At 39.1% G+C, this 16,929-nt stretch overlaps 1 protein-coding gene across 1 annotated transcript in view; it reads left to right on the top strand.

The window, feature by feature from the left end:
• Window positions 1–624: 624 nt before the first annotated feature.
• TPO (thyroid peroxidase) overlaps window positions 625–16,929 on the top strand; it is a 74,175-nt gene continuing 57,870 nt past the window's right edge. Inside the window, exons 1-4 of the mRNA XM_064146736.1 lie at window positions 625–718; window positions 3,288–3,369; window positions 9,747–9,916; window positions 12,198–12,330. Coding sequence (XP_064002806.1) covers window positions 625–718; window positions 3,288–3,369; window positions 9,747–9,916; window positions 12,198–12,330 — 479 coding nt within the window. The remainder of the gene's footprint in view (window positions 719–3,287; window positions 3,370–9,746; window positions 9,917–12,197; window positions 12,331–16,929) is intronic.

The following is a 16,929-nucleotide window of genomic DNA, read 5'->3' as shown; positions in this document are numbered from 1 at the left end:
AATTATTAATTTTCTCGTGATGATGGAATATAGAACTAAAACCAATTTAAATCTTTCAGTCTCGAATCAACATAGCACATGTGATAAATGTTACTTTTTGGACAGTTTATATGTTAGAACTCCTGTTATGACTACCCAATAACCAGTGCACTGAAATGAAAACTGTAGCTCACATTTCCTGTGTGAACATATTAATTGTGGTACCTTGATAGTGTAGTTACACATGGACAGAAGTACAGAGTACATTATCATTACTCTGGCCTGTTCAACTGTTTCATGTGCAATGACTAATTTTCAATCAAATCCTGTTCAAAATGACTGATAAAATATTGTTGAATTTCTAATATGTAGGCTAAGTGTTGCTAATATTATCAGAACATATTATGGTATAAAATAAAATTACTTCCTTGTGGTGGAGTTTTCTCCAAATGGAGGGAAAAAAAAAAGTCATAAGGAAGGGGGAAAAAGACAATTAACTACAGATCTTTCAAAAAAAAAAATGAGGTAATATTTTGAACTTCAGAAAGAGTCACATATGGCTACAAATCTAATTTAAAAGTACCAGAAATTATTTAGAAGAGGAAGTTATGTCCTTTGTCAACAGCTATCTCTTCTTTCTTGTAGATGAAAGTGTTCATTATTTTGGGAATTTCAGCAGCTATAGCCTTCACGTCTGTTTTTTTTTCTTTCCTTCAGATGGGCAAAGATAGCCTGTTTGGTAAGTAACAGGAAAAAAATTCATGTTATTTTGTTTGTCAGCGATTGCTTTTAAGCTGACAATACACTGACGATGCAGGCCGTTTAGTAATGGTGGTTTAGCTTAATCTCTTTTTCTGTTCAAAATACACTATTTGGCTTTTGCAAGTATTAGTCCTTGGGTGGTTTCTTCTAAAGTACAGCTTCAGGAAGGAAAGGAAAACTTCGTATGTGTAATGTATCTCAGTTGTATGTGTCTCAATTATATATTCTTAGGCTAGGAGTGATCTTTCTTAGTGACATTCATATGTCAGGTGACATACAAACATGATTGCAGGATTTCTTGCCCGTACTGCCAATCACTACATTTAGTCATCCCAGGCCAGAGTCAGAGTCACCTGGCATGCTGCTGCTAGCCCAAAAGGGCACACATCACCTGTGAGTATCCTCTGAGCATACCAGGAAGATTTTTAGAGCATCTCAGGTTGCAGTAGTGCAGATATAAGGTTGTATTGGTTTGAGGCTAATTGGAATATTTTAATGAGATAAATCAGGTCATTGGTTGTGAAAAGAAAATAAAGATTAAATCCATACCATTTGTTGGTTTGCTGAGAGGGGTAAATAATTTGTCCCCTTTGTTTCAAGACACTACTCTGCTCTAGTAGCAGATAACAATGTAAGCTTTGCTGGTTGTTTTGTTTGTTTGTCTGGAAAGGAAGAAGAGGAGAGGGTGGTTTTGAGCACCTTCTGTGCAGCTCCTTTGTCCAGGAGGGAGTTTGGATTTCTGTATTATTTCTAATTAATATATAATTGTAAATACTTGTAAATATACTGTGTATATATATGCTTGTAAATTTTGCTTTACTGTAAATACAGCTTCATCTTATGTTTGAGCTTAATCAGTTATATCTAGTATGTGAGAAACACAACAGGTATAAGACTGAATTGTATAAGAGTTCTGCAGAGACTGATTTTGCATTAAAGTAGGGCAGAGATGTTGAATAAATAGGACTTCAATCTTTATGTTTTCCTAATTATATAGCTGCAGATCTGATTCAGGAAAGAAAGTCTCTATGAAGGGTTTCACTTGAAGTTAGCATAGAATCACAAATAAAATAAAATTATATACAAAATAGAACAACCAACCTTGAAGCCATTGCTTCAGATGGAAAATATTGTTTTGGATTATTACTGTGAAACAGGAAATCAAATTTATTTTCTGTAGTGGATGCTCTACTTGGAGCTTCCATTTTAATAGTTTGGAAACATGTGGTCCAAAATGAGATTATAGAACCACAGCATTATTTTGGTTGAAAAATACCTTTAAGAGCATTGAATCCACCCATTATCTAACTCTACCAAATCTAGTGCTAAACTATGTACCTCAGCACCACAAATCTATCTTTTAAATGCCTCCAGGATGCTAAGTTAATGTAAAATTAATTTTATATGGACTGTAAATACACAAGACTAGATGGACACTATATGATTCCTTTTTATTATAAGTGTCTTTTGGTCTGATGGGAGCAATAAAACAACAACAAGTAAAACATCTTTTAAAACACTGCATTAACACCAAAATCATACTTCTCAGTATAAAGTGAAGACAAACAACTGTGTCTTCTCTTTTAGGTCAGACTGAACCAATGGCACATCATAGAGAGTATGCTGAGCTTATTTTATCATATATAGGGGAAGAACATAAATAATTGCTACTACACTTAGAGGCTGAGTCAAGTGAAGTAGAATTTTGCCTCATCACACCTTCTTTTCCCTTTAGCTGATCACCTTATTAAAAAAAATAAATCCAAGAAATAGCACAACATGGACTACAGTTAAAATATATCACCTAAAATGACAGTGTGCACAAGTGATGAGCAATTTCACATGAATGATTATTAATAAACTATTATTATTCATGATTCATTTTCTAAGGGGGAAAAAAATGGGTGATCTCACAAATTATGGATGTGAATTCAAACACACTGAATTTTAAAGACAACTGATTAACTTAATATGAAGCTAGAGGAATAATCTGTGTTCCATGATAAAATTATGCAGAATAGCAGAGCTGAAGCATTACCAGGTTCGCTTGTGTCTTACCATCAAACACAGGTGGAGAAATCAGAATCTAGCTTTCATACATTGGGCAGATCCCAGAAGATCTTAGAGTTTGTTAGCTATGCTTAAATATTGACTTGAATTTTGCATGTGGTTGAGGCCAGTTCACACAAACCTGAGGAGCATATTCACATGCATGGTTCACAGCACATATCAGCTGTTAAATTTGGTGCCACATAATATATGCATAGCTGGATTTACACTGCAAGAAACAGAAGGAAAAATCTGCTTCTTCAAGCCTTATAAATCAGGAAGTAATTCATTTACTGCCTCTGCCTTATCTTTCAATAAGGTTAGGACCCACAATATTAGTTTCCAGAATGCCAAAATATGAAGATCATTTTCATGGCAAAAATTCACACATACCTTAATATTACAGAGCTCTGTAATTTGTAAATTAAATATTTGGATAAATGCACTACTAAAAACCATATTAAACTTTATTTTTAATTTTTTTCCCTGTTGAGAAGAAACTGAAGATAACTGCATAACTCAGGCTATCGAGAATGGCTCTATTCTGGTCGATTATGCTACACAATATACACTAAAAAGGTAAGAAAAAAAAATTAGTGAAGCATCTATTCGTCAAAAATGCATAAGTAAGAGAGAAGTTTGGGCCAAGTCTGTTTCTTTGAGAAAACACATAATGATAGAATGTGTCCATGATCATCTGAACTAGTATAATCTTGTGCATTATCACTGCAGGAGATGCTGTCTTAAAATGTGAGAAAAATAAGAAATATGAAAATAAATAGGAATGTTTTTCTAATCTAAGCAACACAACATATTCCATTAATGTGAGACTCAGGAAACTTTTAAGTGCATGGACATTACATGTTTTTTAACTTTAATTCAGTCTTTTCCAGTGCAAAGTGAAATGGGAACCCCTGTGGCTTGTGTCAAATGCCTCTTGCCTTTAAGGGACTCTTGTAATGAATTTCATGTTTCCTTTTCAACTAAAACAGACATAATAAAAGCATAAGAGAAAGGAAATAAAACATTTATCTTGAACTGTCGGTAGTGAATAACTTGGGGAATGCTTCTTTGTGCTTCAGTTATGCTGTGAGAGCAATCCCTTTCCAGGAATGGTGAGAGTGCCTCAGGATGATTAAATATGTGTCTAAAACAATTTAAACCTTTTCTGTGTGATTTTTAACTACATTTCCATGCAGTACAAAAATATTTTCTCTGCACTATTTTAAATGCACCAGCTGGGTTTAACAGAGTGTAATCACCACCTTTTTGCTTCAACTTTCCTGAAGGATTTCCACCAGTGTTTTAAAAATTAGTCCAAATTTGCAGAGCTGCAGGAGAGATGATTGTTTATATGGACAGAATCAGTGAAAAACTATGGTTTTGCAGGACATAAACACTAAGGCCATTTTGTATCATTAGTACTTTGGTGACAATACTGAAGCACACAATTTTAAAAATGTAGATCTTAATATTTCAATAGCTCAGCTGTCTCATATACTAAATGAAAATACTGAAGTTTTGCTCTCTGGTGGGATATTGTAGTAATGTTGTGGAGGGGGATTTCTCTATTCCTTCCTTATTAGGGGAAGGTGAGAAATTAATTTGAGGCGGTATTAATTTTTTATAAAATTTATTTATTAAAATTAATATTTACAAACTCTTGCCACCCCCAACCACTATGTAATTAAGTTCTATTGCATGGTTATGAAAACAGTTAGGATATGATGTATTTACAGGGATTGGATTATTAATTATCAAATGATCAACTATAGACAGGGAGAAATTTTCCTCAGGCTTAATGCCTGCTTAGGAGCTATACTGTTTGCCCAGTAGGGGCTGAAAGCTGTGTGTCTGCTCTAAGGCAGAGATAACTTATATTACAAAGGAATTAAAGCTTACTCAGATGTCTTGCCCTTAAATATTAATTATTAATCACCCTCCTGGGATTGTGTCACAGCGTGTGCCCACTATTCAGGTCTTTGTGAAGCTGGAATCTTCCCACTTGCAGGAGAAATAATAAGTCTTCCCAGTCTCTGGGGTAAACAGGTTTTCTCTAACCTTCTCTCCTGGTGTGAAGTGGTCTCTGTCTCAATGCTGCTGCTTCTTCTGGATGCTGCATGTCCAGGGATGTTCAGCTGGCAGGATTTCCAGGTGCAGGAGGAGGATTTGTCCGTGCAGCTTCGGGCACAGTCTTCTCACAGCTAGCAGGCTGTGTTTGTAGGTTAGCAGACAATCTGGAAGGTCTGCTGACCTGATTCTTCAGGCCAGAGCAGCAGGCATGCAATATGTGCCAGGCTGCTGGAAGATTGATCTCCGTGGATAATTAGAGATAGCTCTAGGCTTAGGCTGGGGGCTCTCGGCTTCCCATATATGTATCAAGTGCAGGCGTGAATGTGCTCTGCTTCCAGAGGTTCACAGACAGGCTAACGGCACCTTGAGATCAATGCAAGAGGTCTGAGCCTCAGAAAGTTTGCAAGTAAGGGCCTGATCCTATGTCTAGGCCTTGCATGCCTGTCAGGGCTTGGTATGTGGATCAGAGAGCTGAGCTTGAACAGCTAAGTCTGAACCTCTGAACACGTGGTGCACCTTTGCACTCCTCTTTATAGACTCTGAGCTGAGATTTGTGGCTCTTTTGGCCATCTAAAGTGACCAATCAGGCTGGCAGTAAGCCAAACCTTACCTTAATAGGCAGAAGCTGTTTGCCTGGACCCTCCCAAATATGGGGATCACCTGGGCGAACCCCAGGGATACATAGACTGGGCATGTGTGTGTTACACAACCTGTTTACTACCATGGGTCCTGGCAGAAAAACATGTCCAGGCATGTAGAGGCATAGAGAGGCCTCTGTTTTGGGACTTCAGCCCCTCCACCACAAGCAAGTAATTGGTCAATACTCGCCCAATGTCTTAAAGATGATAAGTGATGAAAGACCCTAAAAGAGAAATGCTTAATGATGATTGTTTGAATTCTATTGGGAATAAAACTGAGGCCACTTGTTTATTCCACATAAATTACCAGGGTGCTGTAGAGACTGATATAAAACTCTTAATCTTTTAATTTACAAATGATCACTATCAGAAGTGAAATTCATATTTCTATTGTGTGGCTTTATAGAATTCAATTTATTGTGGCCCAGCTGAATGAGGCAGTGAGAATTATAAATATCACTAAGCAACTTCTTCCTGTTCTAATACAGGCTTCTAAATACACTCTACACCTGCCTTATAGACTTTAATTCCTGGCTAATTGCAAAGTATAGGGGACTGAACTGTTATCTGATCTGATCATTATATTGAGGAGTGAATCCCTAAACACATTTGCACTTTCATGTTCGTTTAAATCTACTAAAGGTTTTCTGTTTTGTCACTTTAAGAATATTGCATACTGGAAGCAAAGCTTTGGTCAGCACAGAGGCTAAAAACAAGAAAGGAATGCACTGTACTACATAATTTGAGCTTCTGGAAGTTAAGGACATCATTATACTGTGAAAACTCATTTTATTTTGGCTTACGTGTAATTGAAGGAAACTACAGTATGGTATAGATGAGATCAATACTGTTTTTCAGACTAAAAAGCCTGTTCTGACAAGAAAAGGCAGTTCCTTTTTCAGGTTAGAATAGGCAAATTCATAGCTGTTCCATTATAGTAGTCCAACCTGCTGTTTTCTGAATTCGTGATCTAGGTACCTGGACTACAAACTGACTCAAAATAGCTGGATTTTTTTTTTTTTTACCTCAGTTTGACTTTGAATTCTAATAAAGATGGACAAGCACAGTTCTTCACCTGAGCTGTTTAATAGCATCCCTTCAAATACTGACTTGTTTGTATTTTAACAGCTGGAGCAATTGACTGGAAACACACCAAAGATATTGGCTAAAACTGCTTTGAGTTCATAAAGCATGTCCGTATTCTCTAAGAAAATGTCACTTCTTAGAAATTATTTCCCAGGGTTTAATGTTCTATGGGTTCTAGTGTGATCCTCATAGTTTGCTGGCCTAGTCATGATTTGCTCCTCTTAACAATTTTTCTCAAGACTGTTTGCTATTACCTACCTGCTCTCCCAGTTATCTTATGGGGTTGTTAGCCTTTTAGAGTAGGTGTCCATACTTGTCATTAAAATACAAGCATTTATAGCAGAACACAATGGCATCATCTTTAAAATGTACAATGGCAATGCAAAGAGAAACCTAGGCAGTTTGAACAGAGCTCTCACAGCTACATCATAACCTCACTCTGAGGTTATGACACTTACCCAGAAGTGCAAATGTGTTGCTAATTTAGCACCAGCTGCATTATAATGTAAGTTTTGAAAGTGGCGATTCATTGTTCCAGCAAATCTTGTTGCAGTGATAACCCATACAACTGATGAACCTCATACTAGCTTTAACAACACTGGAAGGGCTTCCAAGTGTGACTGGTAGTCCTTTTTATATTCTGCTGCATCTCTAAGCATGATAGCTCTTTTTTTGTACTTGCAACAGATTTTTAGTTCTGGTCTTGAAAGGAAATGAATTGTTTCTATATAAAGAACAAATGCTAAGGCTCTTTTGGATCAATTAAGGACAAAGCTAGGGTCTTGGAGTTGTATCATCTCACTTAATGCTTTTTCATGTAAGCATATTTCTGATTCTGCAGCTAGAATTTAACTGTTTCTGTTGCCAGAATCAGAACTGCTGTTTCTATTTTAAACTTATGTCATGTCTTAAATAAACCTAAGTGAATATGACAGTACAATGTTGTCATGCGAATTGCATGTCCAAATAAATCCGAGCTGCAGAGAAGCCCTTGGCAATGCCTGCAACCTATGACAATGTCTGGCAATGGAATAGGCTAAGGTGGTTTGTGATAAGCTGTAGGAATCAGTTTAGGATTTGAGACTTCCAGCTAAAAAGGGAATTCTCCCTGATGCATTTTCCTCCAGGCTTCTCTGTCAGTAAAAGTACAGTGGTTAAAATGGACTGTGCTGAGTGAAAAATAAATCTTACAGTAGATCACGGAGCAGCTGAGAAAGGTCTGGATACTACCTGGGCCAGCACTGTGCCCGGAGCAGGACAAGATAGATCAGGTAGTTAGCACACTATCTGGCTTCAAATATCTCCAAAGATGCAGAAATCCCAAATCCACCTGCAGTGATTGAGATTTTTTGGTGTTTTTTTTTTTTTTTTTTTTTAATATTAAATGTTACTTAAAAGCAAAAGCTATTAATTTCCATGTGTCTGTAGGTGGAGTCCTGTATCCTGTGTTATGACTATTCTGAACTAGGTATTCCCAATCACTTTATACTGCCAGCTCTGTCTCATCCCAACACTTTGTCTCAGCCTAAAAGCATAACACAAACTTAAGCTTGTGTGTGTGTGTCCCATGGGAGGACACGTTCCCTTTCTCTCCAGTATTTTCCTTTCAGAACAGGGTCACAAAATTGTCTTACTCTCTGCTTCCCCAGAACACTCTTGTGGTGAAGGGGCAGCAGCCCCAAAACTGAGGCTTCAGCATGCCTCTACATGCCCAGACATGTTTTCCTGCCAGGACCCACGAGGCAGCAAACAAATTGTGTAACACACACACGCTTAGCCTGTGTACCCCTGGGGTCCGCCCAGGTAATCCTCTATTGGGAGGTCCAGGCATGTCTCTACTGCCTACTGGGGCAAGGTTTGGCTTATGGCCAGCTTGATTGGTCATTTTAGATGTCCAACGAGCCACGAATCTCGGCCCAGAGCCTATAAAGAGGGGTGCAGAGCAGCACCATGTGGTCAGTCCTGTTCAGTCCGATCAGATGATCCAGACTGTTTACCAGTTCAGAAGCTTAGAGCATTTTAGACTCAACTCTGATCCACAGCAGCATCCTGCTGCCCTGACCTGCTTGCATTGGCCTAGACACAGGATCAGGCCTTGCTCACTTGCAAGCATTACAGAGGCTTAGACCTCATGCATTGATCTCAAGGCGCAGACAAGCTATCTGCAAGCCCTCTGAGAAGCAGAGCACATTCATGCCTGCACCACATATATATGGGGAGCCGAGAGACCCCCTGCCTAAAGCCTAGAGCTACCTTGATTCATCTACGGAGTTAAATCTCCATGCAGCACAGCATAAATACTACTTGCCAGCTATCCTGTAACTCTGGAAAGACCCAGAGCTCAGCAGACCCTCAGACAGTCTGCAAACCTGCAAACGCAGCTTGCTAGCTGCCAGACCGTGTCAGAAGCAATATGGGCAAATCTTTCTCCTGCATTGGGAAATTCCTGCCAGCTGATCATCCCTGGACAGATGGCTTCCAGAAGAAGAAGCAGCACCAAGGCAGAGATCACCCCAGGAGTGAAGGTTAGAGGAAACTCAATTTACCCCAGAGACTGGGAAAAGCTTTATCACCCCTTGCAAGCCGGGACAGACTCCAGCTATATCAAGACCCCAATACTGGACACATGCTGAGACAGAACCCCGAGAAGGTGATTAATGATTAATACTCATAAGCATCACACCTAAGTAAGCTTTGAATCTTTGTAATATAAGTTATCTCTATCTGGAGAATGCACACAGTTTCAGCCCTTACTGGGCAAACACTAGGGCTGTTAAGGGGCATTAAGCCATAGAAATATTTATCTCTGTCAATAATTGTTAATAATTTGATATTTTCATTTAATAATCAATCCCTGTAAATATATATATCCCAAGCTATTTTCATAAACTTGCAAATGAACCCTGGATTTGATAGTGGTTAGAGGTGGTGTAAATTTGTAAATATTAATTTTAATAAATAATTTCATAAAAATCAAAACCGCCTCAAATTAATTTCTCACCTCCCCCTAACAGGGATGGAATAGAGAGATCCTCTCCACAACAACTCTTCAATAAAAATATACCTTGAACTTAGAATATATCCAACACAAATACAACTATGAATGAATTCTGAAAGGTTATACATTTTAAAACTTTCTGTGTTTTATCTCAAATGTAGAACTATCCAAGAAAGGGGAGTAACAGCTCCTATCTTGCTACTGGCTTTCACAAAATCTCCTGAACAAGAGAGTCGAGATATTTCCCTAGCAGCTGAACGAATGGAAATGTCAATTCAAGTGATGAAGCAAAATGTTTGCCAGAAGAACAAACATTTGTTGCATCCAACTGGTAAATATAGTGTCTTGATATTGCCATCTCCACCTGTTGAATTATTGACTGTTGTCTTTTAGATTGAAGTTGGGTTAACTTCACATTTATTTTATCTTTGGCAGGAGTACATATCTTGTTAGTTCTCTGGGACAAGGATGCCCTCTCTTTTGCTCTTGAAAAGCACCTCACACAGACACTGGTTTACATTTTGCTTTCATTGAGAGCAGGCTGTGTTGCTTTAGTTGGGGAGAATAACACTATGATATTGGCATCCTGTGAACCCTCAACTGTATATTTGTATTGCCTAGAAATCAGCTCCATGTCCGCAGTGTTGTAAGCATCTTGTTTACAGTGAAGTATCTGTCTACTCTAGTTTAATGCTTCTGGGACTTAGAGTCTACAAATAAAATAATATCATTTCTACCACTCTGTGGCACTGACATCTTCAAATACTCTTCCTCTGGACATCAGTGATGTTATTCATATCATTATTTTAAGGAAATACTTTCTTGTTTCCCAAACTTTATAATGTATTTCTGTTAGCACATTTATTTCCACTTTGTTTCTATCTTAACTGTTTCTTTATGGGAGAAATTAAAGTCTAGCGAGTTCAATTATGTATAGTTGTCTAAGTAAAATTCTTGTTGCCACTAGAGATTACTTTCAAGATGTCTGGCACCTGGAAGGCTCAAAAATTCAGAAGCATTGACTTTTCCCCCCATAATTTAATTCTGTCACTTAGTGCAGCATGAACTATAATTTGTTCTCTCTCTTAGTATTACAACATGATGTTGTTTTTCAAGATGTGGATGCATTAGAGTGCTGTTAATTAGCATAAAGATACACTGTTATTTTATTATTCTTTTTTCCTTGCAGAGATATCTGGTTTACTAATCATTTGCAGAACTAAAAATATATCTCTGTGTGTGTGTGTGTGTATGAATATGTTTATATATATATATATACAACCACATACATACATATAATTGCTTTTCTTCTGTTTTCTTCTTGAAAATAAATCAACTGTCTGAACTATAGAACAAGTGCACAAAGTCAATGAGTCAATATTGAGGTTGTACTGATAACTAGGAAACTGAGCTGTAAGTAGAACTTTGAACCCGAAGTAACATGGAATTACAGCTGTGCCTCAATGAGTCAATATTGAGGTTGTACTGATAACTAGGAAACTGAGCTGTAAGTAGAACTTTGAACCCGAAGTAACATGGAATTACAGCTGTGCCTCCAAATTTGGCATGAGTAGCTAGTATATATTGACAAGCTTACATAGCCAGTCTAATAGCTCGTTCTCTTTCTGTTCTTAGCCATCTCTTGCACAGATTCTAGATGCTTAGGTGAACATTTTTAGATCTGATTTGGTTCTTGAATCTTTTTGTGCTTCTTTCTGTGACCATTTTGTCTTGATTAGTGGCTTAAAGCAGCTTATTTAGTTGGGTGAGCAGACGAGACAGGTAGTGGGACTAGATGACCCACAGTGTACAGTGGAAAGAAAAGGACAAGAGTTAGATGTTGCCTGTACCACTTTCTTTCAGCATGTGATGGTTACAGCCAGTTCAAATGGCAGGAATAAATTCCAGAAGAATATTGGTCCTGTTTCACACTTACTTCTACCTCTAACTAGCTATTCATGTATTTACATACGTGCATGGGTGAGAGAGGGTGCCCGAGCTTTCATGACAGCATCACTTTGTCCCCTCTCAACAGAACACTCACTGAGAAACCTCTCTGGGACAATATGACAAAGTTACTAATAACACGTTGTCTACTAGGATACAGCTCCCTGATGTTGCCTAACTTCCAAATTCTAACTAATAATTCTGAGCCTCTTCTATTCCAGAGTTAATTATATAGTCAACTGTAGTGTCTTTAAATTTATGCTTCTTTCCAGTGACACATATTTTCATCCTTGGTATAGAGTTCTACTCTTGAATATCACCTTTTACACCTTTGTTATATGTGCAGGGACCAGCCAAGCAATGTGACTGCAATGCAAGCAAGGAAGGAGAGAGCAGGTTAAAGCAATATGTCAACCTCAGTTCTCAGCTATGGCTGTACTATTGCTCTGATTTTCTACTCATCAGATAATAAATCAGCTCTTCCCTTTCACACTCTATCTCCTCTAAGTCACTGAGACTGCTTCCTGCAGCACTTTCCACTAAGTACTCCTTCCTAGGAGAAAAGAGAAGAGGAGATGTTGTAATTGTAGTGACAATAATGCCTTTCCTCCTGTAGTAGCTATATAGCACTACAGCAAATTGCTTATTTGGATTCTTCCTTTCAGATCTTTTATCAGCTGATCTGCTCACTAGGATTGCTAATATTTCTGGATGTCTGCCTTATATGTTGCCACCAAAATGTCCAAACAATTGCTTAGCTAATAAATATCGACTCATCACTGGTGCCTGCAATAACAGGTATGTATAATAAAAATTTTGCTCTAAAAAGTCTCTCTTTCCTATTCTTTAAACTCAAGAAGCTACATCTAAATTTTCCTAGAAAAACTGGGGAGAGAGGGGGTAGTATGACCTCAGTCAGCTACTTAATGTTGTATATAGTAATATTGAACGTAGTGATTTTATAGAATTGTCTGTGGTACAGCTATTGGAATTTGAAATACTGAAAAACAAGCCATGGATGAGTGAGAGTGCCTGAGTTCAGAAGTACTGATAGAGGGTTGTAATGACCTTAGAGAATGGAGTAACAAATGTAAACATATCTAAGCCTGGAGTCTGTGGGTTTTGCCTATCTCTGCTGACAGAACTGCTCAGACACAATATGCACGTTGTTGAGAGAATATGAAGAATGCCTGCCAAGTAGTGTGTGTAATCCTGACGTAGTTCTAACGTAGGTGTGTATAACCAATCAGAATTTAACATGATTTTGTGATCCTATTATGTAGCCTTCTGATAGAAAATTGTTTAAACCCATGCTTGGGTGAAATAAACTGGAACCCGCTTATGTTAAGCCTTCTCCCTGTCTCTTATTACCCTCTTCTGATACTATGATATGTCAGCCTTTGACAACTTTTGGCATTACTGTATCTTTAAATGAGGTGCTTCTAAAAGCCCACGAGGGAAGAACTTCTTCATTTCAATTTTGATACACTAATTTTTACAGACAGCCTCTTCCTACAAAGGCTGCTAAGATTATTTAGGGAACTTAAAGTCTTCATAAGGAATTTTAAAGGGAGGGCTTATTCAGTATATGCCTTGTTCTATACATATTAAAGAGACTGAATTCTAACCCATCATTCATTTTTGATTGAATTGGTTAAAATGATATTGAGCAGAATACAATTACTTCATGAAAAGCAATAGGAAAATTAAGTAGATTTTCATTCTTACATTTTCCCACAACCTTAATACTTATCAAAGCATACATCTAAGCATTCTGGGTGAGATATATATATATTTATATGGAGAGAGAGAGAGATGTAGATAGATACAGATACATATATTCATATTTGCCATCTCAATAAATATTATTTACTAGTTTTATCTACTTGTTACCCAATATACGTGGCAATAGTTTCCTGTAAAACCTAATATAAGAGATGCAACTGTATTTCAGAATCCTCCAATGCAATGAAGGTGTAAAATTGAAACTTTTGCGCAAAACAGTTAAGGGTATTTATACTCAGCAGCTTATAGATACGTAGGTTTAAAGTCACAAACTGAAAGGCAGACATTAGTGTCACAAGTGAAGGGTTACAGAGGTGTAAAAGGAAGGCCATCAGTGTTGCCCAGGTTAAGGCGTTCTACAACATGGTTAAGGAAGAGTAGTAAAGTTCTACAGTTTTATTATTCAATGAATCTGGTTTTATGAGATGAGTCCATTTTGCTACATCATAAGTCATTTGCAAGGAACATGGCTGATAGCCATTTTTTGTCAAAAGGACACAACCTGATATGCATAAATCTTTTAAACGTAAAGATATGTGTGATGGTTTGAGGGTTACCCCGCCCCCCCACACTTTTGAATTTGCCCCAGCTAACTCAGACGAACCCTGGGAATATAGATGAAGCAATTTATTTACAGCTAGCAGAATTTACAAGCAGCTATTTACAATATATACAGTTATATACAATTATATACAGAAATATACAAAGGATAAACAATACAAAAGCACAACTCCCCTCCCAGAAACCTGAGTCCCCAGGAGGGGCTCTCAAACCACCCCAACACCTCCCCCCGGCCCTCTCAACCTTACTCCAGTTCTCAGGAAGAATAGAGGTGCAGCCAAGAGGTTAGGGAGCAAGGTTAGTAGGAGCAGGGTTAATGAGATGTGACCAGGTCTAAGGCAAAAGCAAGAGTGAGAAACAAAATGGAGAATGTTTACTTCTTCTTCCCAGAGCTCTCAGCGAGACTGTGAGAGAAGTTGACATCAATTGTTTTCATTTCACTGCCCGTTATCTAGTTCTTTTACCAAAACATTCTAGCTTGCTTCAAACTAGCACAATCCACCCCTGTCTACTTCGCTCAGAGTATCGCTGAGAATTATCCAATCTAATCTAAACCAATATTTACACTAAAACAATATATACAAGTTCAGTTCACACTTCAATCAGATGTAGGTGATTCAAAAGCTCAGAACAGGGACTCCCAGGTGACGTTGGGTTCGTGCTCACGTACTGTAGATTCTATTGTAGATTCTCTCAGTGTTGGGCGCCGATGTTACCTAAAAAAGAAAACTCCTAACAGCTTTGAATTTAAACTCTCTCAGCTAAGGTTAAATTTCTCTGTGGAATACACTGGATTTCACCATTCTCCTGCATTACCCAGTATGTATGACCAGGACCCTCAGCAGATACCACCCCTCGGACAGGTTTCCCTTCGCCCGAAGGAGAAAATACCCAAACAGTTTTCCCTAACAGATTCTTCTCACGTACAACAGGAACTTTATCACCGTCTACTGTTTGGACCAAATCTGATTGTGCAGGTCCTGCTCTGTTTACTGAACCTCTACTATTTACCAACCAGGTAGCTTGTGCTAAATGTTTGTCCCAGTTTTTCAGAGTTCCACCCCCCATGGCTTTTAGGGTGGTTTTCAGCAAACCATTGTAGCGCTCAATCTTCCCTGAAGCTGGTGCATAGTAGGGTATGTGATAGATCCATTCAATACCATGCTCTTTGGCCCAGCTTTTCACAAGATTGTTCTTGAAATGAGTACCATTGTCTGACTCGATTCTCTCTGGAGTTCCATGTCTCCACAAGATCTGTCTCTCCAAACCAACAATGGTGTTACGTGCAGTAGCATGTGGAACTGGATAGGTTTCCAACCATCCAGTGCTGGCTTCTACCATCGTTAGCACATACTGCTTGCCAGAACGAGATCGAGGTAAAGTGATGTAGTCAATCTGCCAGGCTTCACCATACTTGTACTTTGACCATCTATCACCATACCATAAGGGCTTGATTCGCTTAGCCTGCTTAATAGCAGCACAAATGTCACAGTCATAGATGACTTGGGTGATAGCGTCCATGGACAAGTCAATTGACCTATCACGAGCCCATCGGTATGTTGCCATCTCTGCCTTGATGTCCAGATGAGTCATGGGCCCACCGAGCTAAGAACAGCTCACCTCGGTGTTTCCAATCAAGGTCAATGTCAAGATCAGAGTTGGTATCAACTTGAGCAATCTTAGCAGCTTGATCTGCCTTCTGGTTATGTTGATGTTCCTCAGTGGCTCTGCTCTTAGGCATGTGTGCATCTACGTGCCGCACCTTCACTGGAGTTCTCTCCAGCCGTGCATCAATGTCCTGCCATAGATCAGCACACCAAATAGGCTTTCCTTTCCTCTGCCAACCATTCTTCTTCCAGTCCTTCAGCCAACCCCATAGAGCATTGGCTACCATCCACGAGTCGGTGTAGAGGTAAAGGATAGGCCAATTTTCACGTTCAGCCACATCAAGAGCAAGTTGAACAGCTTTTACCTCAGCGAACTGACTGGATTCTCCTTCTCCATCTTTTGTTTCGGTAACTCTCCTGGTTGGACTCCAAACCGCTGACTTCCATATTCGCTTGTTCCCAACAAGACGACAGGAACCGTCTGTGAACAAAGCATAGTTCTTTTCCTGATCAGAGAGATCACCATAGGGAGGAGCTTCCTCAGCACGAGTTATTTTCTCCTCTGGAGGTTTGGAACAGTCTGTGCCTTCCGGCCAGTTGGTGATCACCTCCACCAGACCAGGTCGATCAAGATTACCCATTCGTGCTCGTTGGGTTATCAAAGCCATCCATTTAGACCAGGTTGCATCTGTAGGCATGATGTGGTGATGAACCTTTGCCCTTGAACATCCAGTTAAGAACTGGCAGTCTAGGAGCTAAAAGCAATTGTGACTCAGTTCCAATCACTTCAGAAGCTGCTTTCACTCCCTCATAGGCTGCTAGAATCTCTTTCTCAGTTGCAGTGTAATATGTCTCTGAACCTCTGTAGCAACGTCCCCAGAAACCAAGTGGACGACCACGTGTCTCATTTGGAGCTCTCTGCCAGAGACTCCAAGTTGGACCATTGTCACTGGCAGCCGTGTACAGAATGTTTTTAATGTCCGGACCAGATCTCACAGGACCCAAGCCCACTGCATGGACTACTTCTCGCTTGATCTGATCAAAGGCTGCTTGTTGTTCAGGTCCCCACTCGAAATTGTTTCTCTTACGAGTCACATCATGCAGAGGTTTGACAATCTGACTGAAACCAGGAATGTGTAGTCTCCAAAATCCCACCACACCAAGAAAAGAAAGTGTGTCCTTCTTACTGGTGGGAACTGCCATGGTAGAGACTTTGTTGATCACATCCTGAGGAATGTAACGGCGACCATCCTGCCACCGCACTCCCAGAAACTGAATTTCTTTGGCAGGTCCTTTGACCTTGTCTCTCTTAATGGCAAAACCTGCTTGCAACAGAATGTCAATGATTTTGTTACCTTTCTCGAAGACTTCCTTAGCAGTTTGGCCCCACACAATGATGTCGTCGATGTACTGGATGTGCTCTGGAGCTTTACCTTTCTCCAGT

Source organism: Pogoniulus pusillus, chromosome 7, assembly GCF_015220805.1.
Source record: "Pogoniulus pusillus isolate bPogPus1 chromosome 7, bPogPus1.pri, whole genome shotgun sequence".
Classification (NCBI taxonomy): Eukaryota; Metazoa; Chordata; class Aves; order Piciformes; family Lybiidae; genus Pogoniulus; species Pogoniulus pusillus.
This window is presented reverse-complemented; position numbering and strand designations above follow the sequence as displayed.